Here is a 20,849-nt window from a genome sequence, read left to right on the forward strand (position 1 = left end):
GAACACTGTCATGGTGCTTTTATATACAGTATGTGAGCTCAAAAAAAAAAAAATCATGGCGAGTACATGATTGTGTGATTGTGCATGTGTAAAAGTGTACAGTAGCGTGAGCGGGAGACTTGTGTGTGATTTAAGGCCTAAACTGCCTCTCATATTTTGTCTCTCTGTCACAGATCCTGAATCAGAACTTGTGGCTCCGGCGATCGTGATCGGACCCAAAAACACAACAGTGGTGGCAGGCAGCGAGGCGACACTGGAGTGCATTGCTAATGCCAGGTAAATTTATTTTATGCACACGCACACACGCACAACAAACACACACACACACACACACACACACACAAGCACGAACAATTCCTTTCTTGCTAGACAGCACTGTTTTCTTCCAGGGCAATTAGAGGACACCACCTAAACTCGTAGCTCAGCAAGTCTCTCCCCCCAGTATTAGTGTATAGACACACAGCACACACAGAACACACACACACACACACACACACACACACACACCAGTACCAAGTTAACTTAAACAGAAGTTGGATCAAAGTCCCATCTGACATCAGCAAAGAAGCTAAACACACCCACAAATTCACACTGCCACATATTGAGTATCGCACACACACACACACACACGTACTGACGCAGGGGATGCAGTCTCGTCTGACTCAACAGATGTTTTTCAGAGCAACAACAAATTCTACTTCAGTTTAAGAGTTGCCAAAAATTGAGCTGAAATCAGTTTCCACTCATCTCTTAGATGAACACAGTCCGACCTCCCTCTGTGTCCCTCATGAGTAAAAAGGCAATTGAGCACTGGCTTATGTGTGCTTTTCTGTTAAACAAAGCAGTGTTTGTTTTGAACACAGCCTGTAGTGTGTCATTTTATTCCCTCCAAACAACCGCTGCGGATAGCCTCTTCTCTCAAGACAAAAGGAACACTTTAGAACCAGTTATATCAAGCTCCCAGAAAGAGCAACGGGCTTTGAAGCAAATTGTCATAGTGGCCAAATGGCGGTACTACAACTTCCGTGTCGGTCACGTGATGCCATTGGGCCCAAAAATACTTTTTACCATAGACTTACATTGGGAAAGACACGTCTGTAAATCAGTGGATAATTTTGTTTTGAGGTAAATCAACTTCCCAGTATGAACACTCTAATAGCCCTTATTTAAATCATTAGGTCTTAAAAGTTGTAAAATGCACTAATAACTGAATCCAGAGTTATTTCTCTTCCTCCGTTCATGTGAATGAGACCCAGACCGAGGCTTGATCAAGGGCCGGGAGGCGGAGTTAAACAAAACACGCTTGCTCTATGGACCTAAGGGAGTGCAGTGTCAAATGTGGTGCAATTTGACCAGATGGTGGCGCTATAACAATTAAATTTACATTTGCCTGTAAATTAACAACCTTAACTTTCAGAAACAAAATTCTTCTTTTATTTCAGACGAATCTATCCATATAAGCCACGCCCATTTGCGTCTATATTAGTTTTCTACTATTTTTAATTGTGTCCGAATCAGATTTTTCGCTACTCTTTCTACACATTTTTTAGCAATCGTCATCAAATTTGTTACAGAACATCTCTGGACCAAGCCGGAGAAAGTTTTTGGGATTGTTGATGTTCTATATAGTTTTGCTGTAGCTTAAAGTTAGCTCAAATGCTGTGAGCAGGGCTTATATTACAAACAATGTCATGTCTCCTGAACGCTTTGTGCTATTGCGACCACATTTGGTGGACATGTTAAGATATGATGTCTGAGTGACCATGACAAATTTGGTGCTATTTCACCAAGAGGTGGTGATTCAGCAGCATCATCTAACTACTGTCTGTGTATGTATGACTGCCCTTTGCACATCTTAAGAAACGTTCATCCAATCAATTTCACACTTGACGGGTGCAAGCAGCCATCCTGCGTTTCTCGACAACGCTTCAAGCAGCACTTCTGGGAGCCAAGCAATCGACCCTTTCCGGACGGGCACTACACTAGTGCAGAATAACTTCTGCAGTACTTGCCAGTGTTTTCAGTATCACGCACTGAATTCCCTGATTCTGATGCCAGAGGATGGAGAAACAACTTTGGGGTTTGGAAAACCACAGTTACATCCCACTGTTGTATACACACAAGGAGAACAGTATCAATATTTCACATGTTGTAATATGCTGCTCTCAGAGGCATGTTCTTGAATAAGTCCAACATTGATTGAAAAGAAAAGTGAGGCTGATAAAAGGCAGGTAAAAAGACTGCCAGTCTGAATCGTCAGATCCCAACAGGTGCTATTCAGGGCTCTACTTGCTCAACATGCTGTATTGAGTTTATGCTGTATTGTGTTATTTAGTCGGGACTAGACGTGCTGCTCTGATCCGTGAGAGCTGAAGTTCATTAAATGTTTCTCAGCAGCACTTGTCCAGCACTTGACCTACTCAAGGTACAGTATGAAAAAACAAGCGACTAAACCATATTACACCTGATAGAAGATGGGAGTATAATGAGAAATATGGTCAGAACAGTCGTTTTTTTTTTTATTTAACACCATGTAATTGGGTCTTTGCAACCCTCTCTACTGGTATTACAACTGTAGACAAATGAGCTCAGAGTCTCCTGCGTTTCTTCTGCCAAAATCAGCCCACTCCACGGGGACTATTTCTGATATCAGAGAATCTGCTGAAAGATACTCATTCCAGAGAGATAACTCTGTACCCAGGGAACAAGTACAAGAGACAAACTATTCTATTGAAGTTTGGGAGAAAGGAAAGTGTGATCAGTGAAATCAAGTGCAGTGCTGAAGTCTAAAAGTATCTGCTATCTGCTATCCATTATCCATTAATCAGTCACATGCACCAATGCAGTCCTGGTAGAGTGCTAAAATAATTAGGAGTTTCATTGGAAACAAGCTTTGCCAGTAGGTCTAATATTAAGGCCTGTAAAAATCAGCTTTTCTGTCTTTTGGTACATTTGGGGTTCTTTTGTTGTGGACAGGACCCACTGAATAAGCATATTAAAATTCTGACATATCAGCCTTGCCGTAACTTTAATTACTTTTCCATCCAATTTGTCACCTCGAGTTGTATCACCTGAGAGAGAAAGCAGCGTACTCTCAACTGTATCCAAAGAAGACGCAAAACACATTATGTCTGACATTATATTATTTACAGTTGGACTGCATATTAAGTGGATTTGGTTGCATATTCATCCAAGTTACCCACTTTGAAAAACTTGAGTATGTGACTTCTTAAGTCATTCAGCATAAAAAACAACTCAGTGACGAAAGAAATCGACTAAGACCAAAACGTCCAATTAGGGGGCAACCCTAACTTCTTACATATAATGATTTTTAGTATCTTCAATTATTTTATAAACTGACCTTATTAACATCCAAAACAGCAACAGGAAATATGTTGCTGAATGCATTAATTGTCCAAAAATGCAATTTTTCCCACTTTTCTACTTCTTTCCACATCATATCCAAACGTTGTACCGTCCACCTTAAAGGAGCAGTGTGTAACATTCGGCAGCATCTAGTGGTGAGGTTGCAGATTGCAACCAACTGCAATTTCTCCTGTCCCGCGTGACAAGCGTGTAGGAGAACTACGATGGCTGGCGCAAAAACGTGAATGGTCCTACCTAGAGTGTTTGGTTTGTCCATTCTGGACTACTGTAGAAACATGGTGGCCGGCTCCGTGAAGAGGACCCGCTCCGTATGTAGATATAAACGGCTCATTCTAAGGTAACAAAAACACAAAGATTCTTATTTTCATGTGATTATACACTAAACAAAACATACTTATTAATATTATATTCCATTTCTGCCAATAAATCCCCCTAAATGTTACACACTGTTCCTTTAACGACCTTTGTTAATGCCATCGAATGTCATGTCAAAGTGATTGCTATTGGAATAAAAACCAAAGAACTTCTTAGAAATAAAAAGTATAATAATAATAAATCAAAAGAATGTAACATTAATGATCGTTAAGATAATGAATTTCGGAGATTTCACTTGTTCAATTTGACAGTAGCTTTTATTTCACACTCAGCCTTTTTATGCATTGTTTTATATCATTCCATCTGATTCATTTCTGTTTCTTTAATGCCTCCTACTTCATTGGTTTTACCAAACCCTTCTAAACAAAAATCGTTTTATTATTTTAAACCTTTATAATTGACAACGAAATATTTTTTGTTGTGTAATCGCAGCCTTAGCAATGTATGAATATGCTTTGTAATGCTATTTTATTTGCATCACTACATTTTGAGTTATTTTCGTAGTACTGTTTGTGTACAAAACCTATAATTAAACTACAACTTTTAAGATGTCCTCAACAAAATGCATCTGGAAGGCAGTTCCAGCTGCTGATTACATAATTAGCTGGTAAATCAGTTCCACATTTTAATGCAGATTGCTTATCAGAATTGAAATGTTGCATGAAAATGCACCAAAAAACTGAGCTGCACTTTCATGAATAAATACAATGCCGTATTAATGCTGTGTTACACAAACACACACACACACACACACACACACACACACACACACACACACACACAAAAGAATGGTGTTTTGATGTTGTTTATCCAAAACAGAATTTCTTATTTTTTATACATGAAAACCCATTTCCTTTCTCCAACATCCAGCGTAGCTGACTGAAGCTCCTTCATGCTGAGTAGAGCTGACTGCTCTGATATACAGACTGTCATCATTCATTTCCTGCCTCATTGACACATAAACTGATGGATTTAATATGTCGTAATTGCCTTCTGTCACTCTTTTCCTTTTTCTCCAATTCACCCCACTCACTGCTATTCTTTCTCTCCTCTCTTCTCCACTCAGACCGATTGACAGCCTCATGGTGTCGTGGAAACGTGATGGGCGTCGTTTGACCAGTGGGCGTCGGCTCATTATTCCTGCCGCCACCTCTTCTGACACAGGGTTATATGTTTGTGAGGCGTTGCTTAGCAACAGCACTGCCAAACCTGTGGAGGCAAGGGCGCACCTCACTGTAATGGGTAAGAAAAAAGGGCGCACACACACACACACACACACACACACACACTGCCTAACATGATTATCCATGATTATCCTGGGTAGGTCTGACCCATCAAGCCTAATGCCCTCACCATGTACCATTAATTTATATTTTAACCTTGCTCTCGTCTTTTCCTGCACATTTTTTGCTCCAGGCGCTGTTTCATTCTGTTTATTCCTCCATTTATTCCTACTTTTCTCCTGGAAGCATGACTGTGAACACCCCGGGCGGTGGCTGTCAGCTACAGGACTACTCGAGCTGAATCCGTTGTCCACACTCACCAACAAACTGCCCGTTGTAGTCACAAACAGCTGTTAGATTCATGTACGCACTAATTCATCCGTGTGTGCTATCAAATACATGCGTCGTGTGTGTACTCTGCGCTCACCCACAAAAATCACAAAGTGGCAAACGCAGACACACATGCCCGTTTGCCCGGCAGCTAAATTAGTTTTGTTCCCCGGAGTCGCCAATCAATAAGAGAACGCTGCAAGCACTCAAACAGGAGTGCTCTCGTCACAATCCACTCCTGTCCTCGCTATGTGTGCGTAAATAGAAAACAACACACGAGCAGGCAGGGAGCGTGTGATTGATGAAGCGAAACTTTTCTCCCCCAGTTCGTCAGCGTCTTTTTGATCTGCCGTGATTGTCGGAGCGAGGGAGCGCCTAACGCAGAAAGAGCAAACTACCCACGCTTACAGAATACTCACTAGTCAGAGAAGACCTGCCTGAATATTTATATCCCACTCATTCTCTTTCTGTTCCCCCGCTCACCATCTCCCACCAATTTTTGTACCCTCTTACTCTCCGTCTTTCGCCTCCCTCTATCTCTCTCTATCCCTACGTTATCTTCCTTCATTAGGCCAACAGGACTGTTAGGGCCTGCCTGGCAGGGGAAAAGTCTGCATGCATTCATATGTATCAGAGGAGCAGAGACTGATGAATATATTGGTACTGATCCTCTTCTTCTGTTATGGGCTCAACAGACCTTGATGCAATGAAAGAGATTCCTAAACAGAATAGTGTATGTGTCTGTGTGAAAGAGGGAGACAGCCTCAAAGGGATTCATTATTCAATTTCATTTCTTTTCTGCCCCGATCCACTAATCGGAATATGTATGACACTCCATGCCCGTGTTGTTGTATACTGTAAAGACGACTACTGGTGCAAACAACAAAATCTGTTGTTGTTCTCCATCTTTGTTTTGCAGGCAGACAGCAGGGAATCCACGGAAGCTCAAAGCTCTAAACCCAACCACCCAAACACACACATCCAAAATGCGTTTTGTTGTATTCGAGCATCTAGGTCCTCTCTTACACTCACCTGACTGAAGGCGATTAATGCGTCCGTGTTATCGGTGTCACGCCACATGGCTGTTATTCATCTCTTGTTTTCCCGTTCTCCCGTTCGCTGCACGCCTCCCTCGTTCTCTTGTCAAAAATCGTGCCGAATTCCACCGTGCACAATAAAGATAGGAGACGCGGCGCATGTGTGGGTTTAAAAGTTACCACGAAGTCGTAAAGAACTTTAAAGGCGAGAAAAATAAAAGTAGCAGCAACATGGGAGTCTACTGTGTAGCTGTCCACACACACAGCTTGATCAAACTTGCAGTCTTTTTCTTTTTTTTGCCACCTCAGTTTACCCATCTAGTGCGTGAAGCAACGAAGGAGAAATAGAGAGAAATAATGCTGGAGGAAAGGGATTGTTTCTCTTTTTTTCTTAAGTACAACAGCATTAAAATGACAGCATGGTGTCAACACATTACTGTTATATGTTATTATTAAACAAGTATGGAAGAAAAAAAATAAATAAAATGAAACTCCCATTAAAAAGCCTTCTCCTCGTTCGTGAAGAATTATATCTCTGTGACAACCAGTATACACATTCATTATTTAGTGCATACACTGGACATTTCATTTTCCTCAAAGTCATTTTTCAGTGAACAGGTGCCGCTACTGTGTGGAGCCACTTTTCCAGAGATGCCAGACTGAAAATGAATTAGCCAGTCCGTCTCCCTCTCTGGGCTTTGCTGTGTCAATACCTCTCACTAAATATTAACAAATGTTTTTGAAAGAAATGGAGCGTGTGCGGTACATTTTTCATAACACGTGGCATTAGAGTAATACACCAAAAGGCATATATTCACATTCAAATCGAGGGGAAGCTTTGTCTCGCAGCTGCTGTCAGCATTTAGAGCGACACTGGTGAAGATGTTTAGAGGGAGCAGTTATTGGCAGCGAAATGAAGTAGTTTAAAAAGGGGATTGTTTCCCTTGGGATACTCAAAGAATGTGTTTTTCTCTGTCACTGTGTGTGGAAGTCATTTCACAGGGCATATAGACAGAAATCCTGCCTTGCAATGACACTTAAGATACTCAGGGCCAAGAGGGGGATCTATTTTTATTCCACAGTGGAGTGTTTTCCACTCCAGGTCTCTTTTCTATTAAAGAATAAATACTTGTAGAGGGCAGAACCCACAATTCTTCCTTCAAGATTTTAAGCTATTTAATGATAGAACACGTATTTTTAGCCTTTTTTGAGGGCTTATTATTAGTAATTCAGGCGTGTTGCCAGCAGCAGGGGGTGTTCTTAGTTTTTGTTGTTCAGTTTGAGATGTTATTTTATCCACATGTTGATTCAGAATGTGCTACATATTTAAATGCTTTATATATTTCCCTGCAGAGCCGCCTTCTCTGACTGCTCAACCTAAGAGGAAGATCCTTGCTGACCTCGACAGGAATGTAGATATCCCCTGCCTGGCCACAGGTACACTGGCTATATGTGTGTGTGACTGTAAACATACTTAAAGGATTGGTTTACATATTTTCAACAGTGGACAACTTCGGGTCTGAGAAGTGAAGCCGATGTGGAAGTGCCTTAAACTTGCATTCTTTCTAATAGCCAGCAGGGGGCGACTCCTCTGGTTGCAAAAATAAGTCTGATTGTATAGAAGTCTATGAGAAAATGACCCTACTTCTTACTTGATTTATTACCTCAGTAAACATTGTAAACATGAGTTTATGGTCTCAATCGCTAGTTTCAAGTCTTCTTCAATACAGCATGATGTTCATTTAGTAAATTATGGTCCCATTTAGAGTCAAATAGACCATAAAGCAGGGTATGCTTTAGAGCGTGGCTACCTTGTGATTGACAGGTCTCTACCACCGCGTTGTCCAGTCTAGGAGTTGTCCGTGTTTATGTCTTACAACTTTAACCCTTCCACAGTGTGTTTTCAGTACATGACATTTTGTTGTAACATTAACAACTAAAAATGTCTTATTCCGCATTCGGTTGTACTTAGCTCCACCCTCTCATGTCACTTCTGGCTGCAAAAAAACAAGATGGCAACGGCCAAAATACCAAACTCAAGACTTCAGAACAGCAGTTCACAAATCAATTGGTCCACTTCTCATATACAGTCAATGGTTTTCAAGTATGTCTTAAAGCAATACTCACATGTCCATATGTACATTGAAAAAGTTATTGGTTGTGTTAATAACTTTTCCTGTCCATACTGGCTGTGAAGAGATCCGTTCCATTCCAGTGTAAAAAATGGACGACAAAATCCACAGTCCTTATTCTGTGTAAAAATGCATCCAGCCGAATCTAATATAAGGCCTCTGCAGTCCGAGTTAGTCATGTCAAGTGGTATCTATAAAGCTTAGCTGTGGTGGAATAGTGTATGGTGTAAAACACCATCATTTTGGAGGATGCTCACTTGAATTGACAAACTCAGACTGCTGAAGGCTCAAATTAGCTTTGGCTGAACTTTGAAATGCATTTTTGCACAGAGTGAGGGCTGTATATTTTGTCCCCTTTTTCTGATATTTAATATTGCATTAGGAAGGGATCCCTTCCCAGCCAGCATAGAGAGGAGGAATGATTCCAGCAAAGAAATGTCTATTTCAGTGTACAAATGAATATGTGAGTATTGTTTTATCGTGTACTTTAAGGTCTCAGTATGCTTAAAACAAACTAGTTTAAACCAAGCCGAGAACTAGGTCATACAGCTTGTGGTCTGATTACATCTGAAGACAAAAGTGCTACCCGTTGGGGATGACGTCACTGCAGTCATAGAGGGAGAGAGGTCAGACACAATGGTTTCATTCAATGGGTTTCAGATGATCCGATAAGGACTTTGAAACACACTGAGGCTCTGACTCTGCTGGTGTTCGCAGCCAGGTGGGTCATGAACTGAACTCATTGTGGTAAATCCTCACAAGAAAAATGGTCACATCTTAATGCTGTATTTTAGTCAGTTTATAGATTTGAAAGAGACTGTGTGGTTATCTTAAAGCTAAAGTTCGGATGTTTTGAAGTGGTGTTGAGGAGAACTACTTTTGCAAAGATGCGCCATATTTTTCTCGTAAGCCAATCAGAGCAGACTGGGCTTTTACGGGAGGGAGGCTTAAAGAGACAGGCACTAAAACGGAGCGTTTCAGACAGAAAGTGAATACAGGTATATTCAGATGGACAGTATGAGAAAAATAATGCTTTTTTTGAACATAAAAGCATGTAAACATGTTCTAGTAGAAAACCCAAATACAAGTATGAGCACAATATGTCCCCTTTAAGTATCAACAGCCCAGGATGTGTCAAGGTGACTCTGTCGACCTTATATTATGCTGATGTTTGGTGTCATTCAGTGTGTGTGTGTGCATTAGTCTGTTGGCTTCCTGAATAGTGACTTATACTTGTGACAGTATGAGCTCAGACCAAGCATGAAAATTGCACTTGTTCATGACTCTTGTTTTTAAATGGATTACATGAAAACATTTATATGAGCAGAGGTGGACACGGCTCTAAAAACTGCAACATACTCTCCTCTCTGTCTCTCTCACACACACACAGAGCAAGTGTGTTCCTCCTCAGTAATCTGATACAGTGGCAGTGTAATTAAATAGCAGAGGCCTGAGGGTACGAAGAGAGGGATGGAGGCTGGGAGGAGGAACGAGGGAAGGAGGAAAAGACAGATAGAGCGCAGAGTGACAGAGTGAGCGAGACAAGGAGGGGGTGAAAAATACTTCACGCATGTCTGTGAAAGCTTGACACCAACAGATTGAGGAAAAGTGTGGAATTCATCTCTCCTTTCCTCAAACACACGCAGACACACACACACTGGTAAGGAGGGTTGAGACAGAGTAATTGCATGAACCCATGCCTGTCATACCTGGCATGTCCATCAGACAGGTGGCAGCCAATACTGTAGATATTCAGTGTGCTGCTTTTGCCCACATCTTTTATTCAGAATGTTTTTTGGCCCCTTCTGCCACCCTTACCCTACCATCCACACTCTCCAATCAATATATTATTAGCAGTCATTATGCCCACATGCATATTTATAGGGAGAGAGAGTGGATAACAGAGAAGAAAGATTGGTGAAAAGAGTGTGTGTGGCTGTTTCAGCAGTGAGGTCAGCCGGCTTGCTATTAAGGAAATTGAATATTTTCTCCCCCTCGTGTGTTCGTTTTTTCATGTACACGCACGCGTGTAGGTGTGCCCCAGCCCAGGATAGAGTGGTACAAGGACGCCGTGCCTCTTTCCAAACTGGCCAACTCACGCTACAAGGTCACCGCAGCAACCGGGCTGACGGTGCGCAGGGTGCAGCCAGGAGACGGAGGAATCTTCCAGTGCTTCGCTCGCAACGCTGCCGGAGAAACTCAGGCACACGCACAACTACTTGTATCTAGTGAGTTTGCCTGACACACTCACACAATAAAACACACTTGTTTAAAGTTGCAAAGTTACAAAGCCCAAAGTCCGAGTTACTCTCCCCCACAGAAAACACTGCTTCTGAACTGCCTGAAACGCCTTTTTTTAAATGATGCCTTTTCTTCCGAAACATGGTGATGTCACAGAGTAACGCGTAAGGGATAATGTACAGCGAGCTGGTCATTGTTCATTTGAGTCGGTGCCGCATCACCCTGAAGAGGCTTATTTCACAACAGTGACCCGCAAGCTGTACATTATCCCGCTTGTTACACGGCGGCTTACTTAAGAAATCAATAATTTTACACAAAAACGGTCCGCCAGATTCCGACATCATGCTCAAACAGAGAGTTTCAGACAAAGGGTGAAAAGAGCTGCTGCAGCACAGCCAGTATGAGAAAAGTAAAGCGTTTTTTGAACATAAAAGCATGTGAACATGTTCTAGTAGAAAAACAAAATACAAGTATGCACCTGAAAATAAGCACAAAAGGTAATAGGTCCTCTTTAAGTTTCTTTCTCGTGAATCATAATTTACTGTTCTACTGTACTCCTTTTTCGTCTCCATTATTTGTCCGTCACTTTTCTTTTTATCTGCTCATATATGCTGTAATTGTTTTTTTTAGGGCTTCAACTAAATTTGATTTTCATTATCGATTAGTCTCCAGATTATTTTCTCAATAATCGATAAAGCGTTGAGTCTGTAAAATGTCTGGAAACTAGTAAAGAAAAAAATGCTTGCATAATAATTGCAGAGTATTTTGGTTTTGGTTTAATTGATCAATCAGCTAATCATTTCAGCTGTATTGTTCTCGCCATCCCACTTTATCCTCTACATTTGGCCATACATGTTGACTTTCATTTGAAAATCAAACGCCTAGTGTACTGCTTTGCCTTCCAAAGTAAGTTTGAGTTGTGTTTAGAACCATATCTTAAGCTTTCCTTCTGTGTTTTGGCAATATGACAAGCCAACCACAGCCCCACCTGAAATTAAAGTGAGAGTCTGCTAGTCGAACGCTCTGCCTTGACTTGATAGTTTGCAGTGCGCGTCAGCTGCAGACATCTGCACGTACGATTATATTTGTCTCAATAGAGTTACGCTCTGTTTAGTGAGCGTTATAATTAAAAGTCCCCCGTGGAGCCTTCTACACCACCACCTTCCACATTTATGCACACACACGTAGCACCAGGTAATGAATAAAGCCTCCATTGATCAAAGAGGAGGCATTTGTGTTTAGATCAACACTGTCATTCTTTCTTTTTCCATTCTTCTGTTTTCTCCTCACCATTAAGCTCCACTCTCGCTCCACTCTTTTCCCACCAATCTCCTCTCAGTAGCCATCTGTCTTCGTTCCTCTCACGCTCTCTCGCTGGGTTTCAGGTGTGTCCCCCACATTTACATTCCCTCTGTCCGACCAAACGGTAACTGATGGGACCACAGCCTATTTTCTGTGCCAGACGAGCGGAGCTCCAAAACCGGCCATCACCTGGAGGAAAGGTAACCGAACACACACTCTGCGTTACACACTGACACGCTGACATGATGTGTTTGTAATTAAAAATGTGCTTAATGACTTCATTACTTTCCTTCACCTCAAGGCTGTTTTATTATTTTCTCTCTCTGCAGGATCACAGGTCTTAGCTAGCGGCTCCGTGCAGGTGCCCAGGTTCACACTGTTGCAGTCAGGTGGTTTGCAGATTCAACCAATCAGCTTCCAGGATTCAGGGGATTACACGTGTATTGTCTCCAACCCACAGGGAACCATTAACGCCACCTCTACGCTCACAGTCTGGAGTAAGAGACACGTACTTTACACACAAACAAAAATACATTAAACTGCTCAATATACATTTGCTAAACAGACTAAAACAGACATGGAACACTAATTTATCCGTAGCTGTCAAATCGCATTAGCTCAGGCTGGAGAACAGCAGTCTGATTGGTTATCGATGCAGTGGGCTGGTGTAACGGTGAAGTAATCATCTGATTGGCCGGTTTAGAGGATCATTGATTATCTGGTAAACTTATCGATTGGCTGATTTTTTATATATATATATGTCTTGGGAGCTTCAGATTAAATACTGTTGAATTAGATTACTGTTGAGCACTATGATGTATAAAAACTATACTCTATTACTAATCGATTGGAGGCCTGGTTGTTACTGACATATAATACTACACTGCATCCATCACTTTTTGTCTTTCGGTTATAAAACATGTGAAACACCTGAGTTGAACAAAGCATCGATAACATTATAGACTAAACAGTTTTCTACATTTTAACTGTGGGTGTCTGTGAGTGAGAGAGGAAACCTGCTTGTGTGCTGTTAAGCTTCAATAGTTCAGGGCTAAACTGTAAAATAATTAATATATCATTATTCTGCAGCAGCATACATTTAAATGAGACCGTGCATCATGTTAATATAAGAGAATACTAAACTAATTTCATTTCAGCCTGTAAATATATGGCACTTGTGTCACCGTTCTCTCTATTTGTCTCTTCTCTGGATTTCTTACTGTTTTTTTTTGTTTTTTTTGCAGGCCGTACAGTCATTTCTGTGCCTCCAACAGACCAGCGTGTTATTAAAGGAACCACTGCTATCCTGGACTGTAATGCAACACATGACCCCAGAGTCAATATCAGGTACCTGCTTGTCTGTTTGTGTGCTTAAATACATGTATACTTACTCTCACAGTGTCTGCTTCTCTTCTCTGTTTTCCATGGATTTCTGTGTATCTGTAACATAGACCGTATATATAGATGGACGACACGTCTCCACTTCCTCTCACTGTAGAAAAGTGAAGCCAAAATATCGGGAGCTGCCGTCTTGAGATTTTGACATCATTTGGAGCCAGAGTCTGCGTGCACAGTAGTAATCAGGGGGCTGGAGCCGAGGTATCAAGGTCCCGCCCACACACCCGCCTGAGCCAATCATGAGTCAAACATGGCCACAGCTTGTTAGCGTGAGCCACCTAGCTGCTACGTTAGCATGACGGTAGCTCTTTGGCTAGAAAGACACAACAGCTAACTGTAATATCTCTATAACTACATTCATGATCAAACTGACACATGTTCTATTACACAGACTGGTGACGGTTATGGAAAGTTAAAGTTACATCTCCTCTCTCGTACAATTCAGAGCCCCCAGCTGCGAATACTTCAATCAGAGCAGCTGTCAATCACAGCTGTCAATCATGACGTCTAACCCCCTTTTTATAGCATCAAATAACTAATTAAAAAACAAACTCATCAGAAAAATGAACACTTGAACATACATCAGCGTGATAAGAAATAAAATGACGGAAACCATCTTTGGGAAAAATTTATTTGACAAGTACTTTGTTTGGCCCATGTCCCATCCACTAACATGGAGGGGGCGGGATTTATGACTAACACTGCAGCCAGCTACCAGGGGGCGATCGAGATGTTTTGGCTTCACTTTTTGGGAGCTTTCATGTCGTCCAACTTTTTATATTCTGTAAATACCTTCAGTATACAATAGATGTATTCCTTTTCTATTGCAGCTTCAAGTGGGATCGAGGTGGCGTGCCGGTCCGTCACACCAACGGGGGACGTGTCTCCATGCGCCAGGGCTCCCTCACTATTGGCCAGACATGGTCAGGTGACATCGGGGATTACACCTGCACCGTGACATCACAGGCTGGCAACGATTCTCGCCCGGCACGCCTCGAAGTCATGTGAGTTCAAATTAGTCGCGCAAAGCTGTTTTGACCATGTCACCCTAATTTCTGACAGACCCAGGCTAGCTGTTTCCCCCTGTTTCCAGTCTTTGTGCTAAGCTAGGCTAACTACCTGCTGGCTGTATCTTAAAGGGTAACTCTGGTACTTTTCAGCCTGGACCCTATTTTCCCATTTTTTTGTTTCTAAGTGAGTAGTGGGGACAACAATTTCTGAAATTGGTCCAGTATTGAGGGAGAGCGCCGTAGACGGCAGCTGCTCGCAGGCTGCAATCTGGTGCTATTGGGGCAAGCTGGCACACCGTCATTCACGTCCACTAAAAGTGCTTGTTTTTGCCATGACAGGCTCTGATTGTTATTATAAGTGTCTGACATTATGGAAAGAGTCTCGCTCAGGGAGAACTCTTGTTCTGAAATCTGGCGAGATGACGTGTTGCTGAAGACAATGGTGGAATAGTGGAATACATCCATGGTGGAAACACGAGCGCCAGACGAAGAGAGTTTGTTTTGTTGGAGTACAGAGAGCGTAGCTTAGTGTTATCTAAAATAATTTCAATGTCATAGCTGAATATTAATTTCAACAACATGGATGAGGTCTTTGAATTCGATGGCCGCCCGTATTTATTTGAGTCAGAGTATACGGATATTCAGATTTCATAACGAGACTTCTCCTTAAGTGGGATCAAGACAAAGAAAGGTAAGAAAACCTTTTATTTCTCTGTAGGGTCCTTTCCATAATGTTGTCAGACACTTATAATAACAATCTGAGCCCGTCAGTGGACATAACGTTACACTGACATTGCTCACTTGCCCTCGCAGCTCATTTCACGGCTGCCAGTTACAGCTTCATCCCTCAATACTTGACTAATTTCAAAAAATTGTTGTCCCATTAGTCACTTAGACACAAAAACTCTTCTCATCTAACCCTTGGCAAGAAGGCAAATAAGCGTAATTCTGTTAAGTTGTGAAGCACACTGCAGTTTTTTCTGCTGTACATAGAATATACAATATATGATCCTGAACATTATCTTCAGAAAATTGTCTGAGTTTAGAGCATTTATATGGTATTTACAGACGTATATTGTGGAATACAGAACAGGCATTGATCCAACAAAGTTGTTTTCTTCTTCGTAATTAGGCACGAAAACGACTTTGACTTTTTGTGCCGCAATCAAGTGGGAAAACAAACAGCCAATCCATAGCTAGCTGTCTGGCTGATTCAAATTGCAGATATGATTGACGGGGAGGATGCCTCTGGGTTGAGCATTATAGGAAAAAATTGACTATGCAGAGCATTATTCAAGAGAAGCGGCTCATAGGTAATTAAGTACATTGGCAAACATAAAGAAAGCATTAGCAGGTGTCTAATGAAATAATTGCTCATTTCCAATAGTAGCCATGGGGTCAGACACCCTCTCAACCACATACATATCTATATCATTAAAACTGTAAAGTGTGAGAATGTGGCTTGTCAGCGTGAGTTATTATTTGACAGTAGTAATAATGGTTTAAGGTCATATGTACTATCAGGTACTCTGTACATGCAGTATTTTGCATGCATGCGTGCTTCTCTGTGGTCATGTGAACACATTCCCAACATGCCACATTTGTGTGTTTGGTATGAGAGCAGGCATTCCTGACGCTCCGATTAAAACATGCCACACACATATTTTAAGTGTATCCCGCACAGCCTCATTACAGCCACTCTGAGAGAACACCATCAGGTAGTGGTCTTTATATATTAATAGGTACTTGCATAATATATTTATAAAACGCACTTATGATATATTAATACAATTGCAAGGTAGGAGAGAGATAGAACACGAGTCCGCATCCTTCTGAATTATACAGCGACGAGAGGTTACACATGTCAAACTCAGAGGGAGGAAGTGAGCCTCTGTTTGTGGCTGTGCAAAAACAAATGGGGTACGAAGGGATTTCTGTCTGTCTGTGTGTCTGTCTGTGTGTCTGTCTGTGTGTCTGTCTGTGTGTCTGTCTGTCTGTGTGTCTGTCTGTGTGTCTGTCTGTCTGTCTGTGTGTCTGTCTGTGTGTCTGTCTGTGTGTCTGTCTGTCTGTGTGTCTGTCTGTGTGTCTGTCTGTGTGTCTGTCTGTGTGTCTGTCTGTGTGTCTGTCTGTCTGTCTGTGTGTCTGTCTGTGTGTGTGTCTGTGTGTGTGTGTGGGTGTGTGTGTGGGGGGGGGGGGGGCGCGTGCATCCACGTGTGTGACTGACATTCTCGTTAGCTCAGTATCAACGGGTCATGGAGGTTAACAGACGCTGGCGGCTGAGGAGACAGACTAATTACCAGCAGGTTATTGGTTCAACTCCCGCAAGACCCATCCATGTGTTTGTGAGTGTGTGTCTGTGCGTGTGTGAGTGTTTTGTGTGAGCTGTGTGAAGGTAGTTGCTCTAACATTCTCTAAGCTCATCCATTAATTAATATGATCATGTCAGCTCAGAAAAGAAAACATCATTCTCATTTCCCCCGTGCTCCCCCTCCGCCTTCGTTCACCGCCGTCCTCGCTTCTTCGTGGTAGAGTGCGAGTTTCCCTCCCCCTTAAGTCTTCTTCATATCTCTCTCTCTCTCTCTCTGTTCCTCTCAGTTTCTGACTTCATACCCACTTGAATATAAAGAAAAAAAAACATAGTAAAAACAAAAACTGAAATGTTTTTGAACTGCATCATCCGATGAAATTAAGAGCTGGCAGCTTGTCAGAGTACACACACATTCATGAATGTTTAGAAATAATTAATGGGCTTACTGTATGAATACGAAATGCGTCTAGTTTAGGCACAAGGGAAGCGTGTCGTTCATTACGCTTTCAGTGTAAATATATTTGTTCTGTCCTTTTATGTGATCTGTTAATATCTTCACTCCTGTAATCTCTGCTAGCAGCTATAGCCTTCTGCTTTCCATTCCTTGTCTCCTTCAAACCAAACAGTTTTTGAAAGAGACTTATGATGCACTAAAATTGGTATAATCAAATGTCTGGACATTCTTTATTGCTTTCATGAATATATCTGTTTTTGCTTTCTTTGTTATTAACATGGCGGGGATGCACAAATATCCACGGGGGTTGGCCAATTGTCTGGAGGATTTATTTTTAATAGATGTGGTGAGATATATTTTCTGTGGTGCAGGTCACGCACAGAATAAAATATCATAATAATAATATGCAAAACACAGCCATATTTAAAAGATATCGCCCACTGGAGCTGATCCTGGACCAGACCCCGGAACCAGCCTGTCCAACATTATTCGACCACACATTTCAATTAGAAAAACAAAACAAATATCTGTATAATGAAAAGTCTTGGCACCTTGTTACTGACTTCTTTATGAAACACAAATGCATGGATGTGTAATTTACATATTCAGACACACTCTTTTGTCAAGGGAAATACGCTTATTGGCTTTCTTGTCAAACATGAAAGAAGAAGATTTACATTTAAAGGGATAGTTTGGGTGTTTTGAAGTGGGGTTGTATGAGGTACTTCTCCATAGTCAGTGTATTACCTACAGTAGATGACGGTCGGCATGCCCCCAGTTTGGAGAAACAGACAGGAGTTACAGCACAGGAGCAAAGCAATGTACTGCTGTGGACGGGGGCAGCAGCAAAATGTATTTTAGCAACCTAAAAGAAAGGGCTTACAAAATCTGCCTACTAGCACCTTTAAAGCTCATAAATCAAAACAAAGCCAGGCTCTCCAGTCTCTGTGTATGCTAAGCTAAGCTAACCGGCTGCTGGCAGTAGTCTCATATCAAGCGTACAGATATAAGAGTGGTATCAAACTTCTCATCTAACTCTTGGCAGGAAAGCGAATAAGGATATTTCCCAAAATGTCAAATTATTCCTCTAAAGACTTCTGATCAAATGGCCAAACAGATACTGTGGAACTCCTGGTGTGATGTTTTTGGTTCTTTCTTGTCTTTTGTGTGTTCAGTGAGCTGCCACACTCTCCTCGCTCTCTGACGGCCCGGCTCAATGACTCCGACTCCCGCTCCGTCCTCCTCTCCTGGCTACGCCCCTTCGACGGGAACTCCCCACTCCTGTACTACCTGCTGGAGCTCTCTGAGAACAGTACGTGTGTTTATGTGTGTGTGTGTGTGTGTGTGTGAGTGTGTGTGTGTCCGGGCATACTTTATAGTCCCTGAGCGACAAACAGCTGTTCACTTGCCGTCTACCAGGCACTGACACACACTCATTTACAAGAGGCAGACATATGGGGAATGGTGTTGCTGTGTAAATGTACATCCAGGTTCCCTATAAATAAACTCCTATTTTCCTCCCTCTCTCACCCTCTCTCTCTCTCTCTCTCTCTCTCTCTCTCTCTCTCTCTCTCTCTCTCCTTCTCTCCTTCTCTCGCCCTCTCTCTACCACAGATGTTATAACAGCAGGCTGGCTCTCTGTCAAATGAGAAATAGAGGGAGAGAGGAGAGAGGGATTGAGTAATAGAATGACAGGGGAAACAGATTGTAGGGAGATGGCTGTAGAGTCTCTGTGACGCCTACTGTAAGCTAATCGGACGGATCGGCGAACGTTACATGCAGAGTCGAGCACTTCATAGTGACAGTAGGAGCCGGACTGATGGACAAATGTCACATGTTCATGTTTGACATTTGAAATAATCTTCATTCTGATAACTTTTCTGGAGACAGCAGGAATATGACTTCAAGTTTCCTGCTGTCACCATCTTAACAGCTGCTCTACAGAAATACTCATAATGATAGCCTGGTCGATTTCAGTAAAGACTGAATCCAGACAGTGAGGAATGGACGACAGTTTTGTGCACACTGATTACCAGCTGTGTGTCCGTAGATGTTTTGGATTGTATTTTAGAGAGAATGGACCATTATAAATACGACGTATTTTGATGTCAGACAATGGCTCTAATAGACTCGCTCGGCTGGCTTTAGATGGCACACACACTGTCCCTCTAACTTACACAGCTACGTATGTCTGGTGCGATGATAATAGGGCATCTCTGTGGTTTCTTCAGGAGAAAGACTGAAAGTTGGCAACAATATACAGAAGCATCTGTGTTTCTTTATTAATCCCCTTCTTCCCGCCAAACTTTGGTTCTTATTGCATCCTGTGATACGTTTTTCCCTTTATAATGCTGTTACCCCCTTTCTCTACCTTCTCTCCTTGCTTCTTTTATCTGTTCCTCCCTTCTTTTCTTTTTGATTTATGGGTCCTGAGTGTCCCCGTGTCTCTGTTTGTCCTGCCTCAGCCAGATATTATCAGCCTCTAATCTGTGTGTCCTCTGTCTAGACTCGCCGTGGAAGGTCTACCTATCAGAGGTCGATCCCGTGGTGACCGAGGTATCAGTGGGCGGGCTCACACCTGCCAGGACCTATCAGTTCAGGCTCTGCGCCGTCAATCAAGTGGGCAGGGGTCAGTACAGCGCCGAGACGCAGAGGTAAGAGACACACTGACACACACATGTGGGATACACACACACACATACACACACTCACCACAACTACCAGCTTTATTAAACACATATTTCATAATACATCCTGTGAAGCCACACTGCTATTTCACTCCCAAAAGGCATGAAAACACTTTTTTTTTATGTAGAACATGCTGTGATGTGTGAGAAATAGCCTGTTCCACCTCTGTGTAATAGACTTGGTCACACTGCCTTACACAAACTGGGAATGAATAAACTGGAACCTTTCTACAGTCAAAAGGCAGAGTACTCACACACCCACACACTCTAATTTCTGTATCTAAGTGTGTGTGTATAATAGTGTGTTTGTGTGTGTATGTGTGTAAGGATGTATTCTAACACGGCGAGGACTAATGAAGGTTGGGTCCGAAATTCCATACTAACATGCTATTTAGTACCCTAAAACAGTATGTGAGATTTTTTTAGTATGTCCGAAACCTTAGTATGAAACCAGTAGTACGTGAATTGCATACTATTTCTGGTGAAATATTACAGTATGCATCGCTGGACACTACGGCAGCAAAAATATCCCACAATGCAATGCTGTAGTGACAACAATGTTCATAACAGACGTTGACTGACAGGCTCTGAAATTAACTTTTTTCACTGCCTGCCGCAGTGGAAGGAAAGTATTTTTTTTGTCTGCCACAAAAATGAAGGAATAACAGTTTAGATCTCAATGTTCAATATATTTCACACAAAAAACATTAAATGCATGGTAAATTACAGTGTTTGAATTACACCGTAGCTTCCCTTATAGGAGCCCTATTTTTCAGGGATGTCAGGGTACTGTACACAGTACTGTACTGTACTTTGTTATTGTCCTCTATCGTGGTTATTTGCATAAAAACATAATTCAAAAGATTAGGAAATAAATGATTGTATTTTTATTGAAATATTTGCTTTGATTAAAAAAATCTTGGCATCAGTAGTTTTTAATGATGTATTCTAAGCTGCTTAGAGCT

The 20,849-nt window shown here is 41.9% G+C and overlaps 1 protein-coding gene across 4 annotated transcripts in view; it reads left to right on the plus strand.

Moving 5' to 3' along the window:
* Positions 1-20,849, plus strand: part of LOC141764413 (protein sidekick-1-like) — a 293,487-nt gene that overhangs the window by 175,458 nt on the left and 97,180 nt on the right. For all 4 annotated transcript variants that reach the window (XM_074629649.1, XM_074629650.1, XM_074629647.1 and 1 more), the window contains 10 exons: positions 174-276; positions 4,829-5,004; positions 7,706-7,789; positions 10,518-10,712; positions 12,111-12,227; positions 12,357-12,524; positions 13,272-13,374; positions 14,256-14,429; positions 18,373-18,509; positions 19,704-19,851. In XM_074629649.1, the coding sequence (XP_074485750.1) occupies positions 174-276; positions 4,829-5,004; positions 7,706-7,789; positions 10,518-10,712; positions 12,111-12,227; positions 12,357-12,524; positions 13,272-13,374; positions 14,256-14,429; positions 18,373-18,509; positions 19,704-19,851 (1,405 nt within the window). The remainder of the gene's footprint in view (positions 1-173; positions 277-4,828; positions 5,005-7,705; positions 7,790-10,517; positions 10,713-12,110; positions 12,228-12,356; positions 12,525-13,271; positions 13,375-14,255; positions 14,430-18,372; positions 18,510-19,703; positions 19,852-20,849) is intronic.

The sequence above is a fragment of the Sebastes fasciatus genome, chromosome 3, assembly GCF_043250625.1.
Source record: "Sebastes fasciatus isolate fSebFas1 chromosome 3, fSebFas1.pri, whole genome shotgun sequence".
Taxonomy (NCBI): Eukaryota; Metazoa; Chordata; class Actinopteri; order Perciformes; family Sebastidae; genus Sebastes; species Sebastes fasciatus.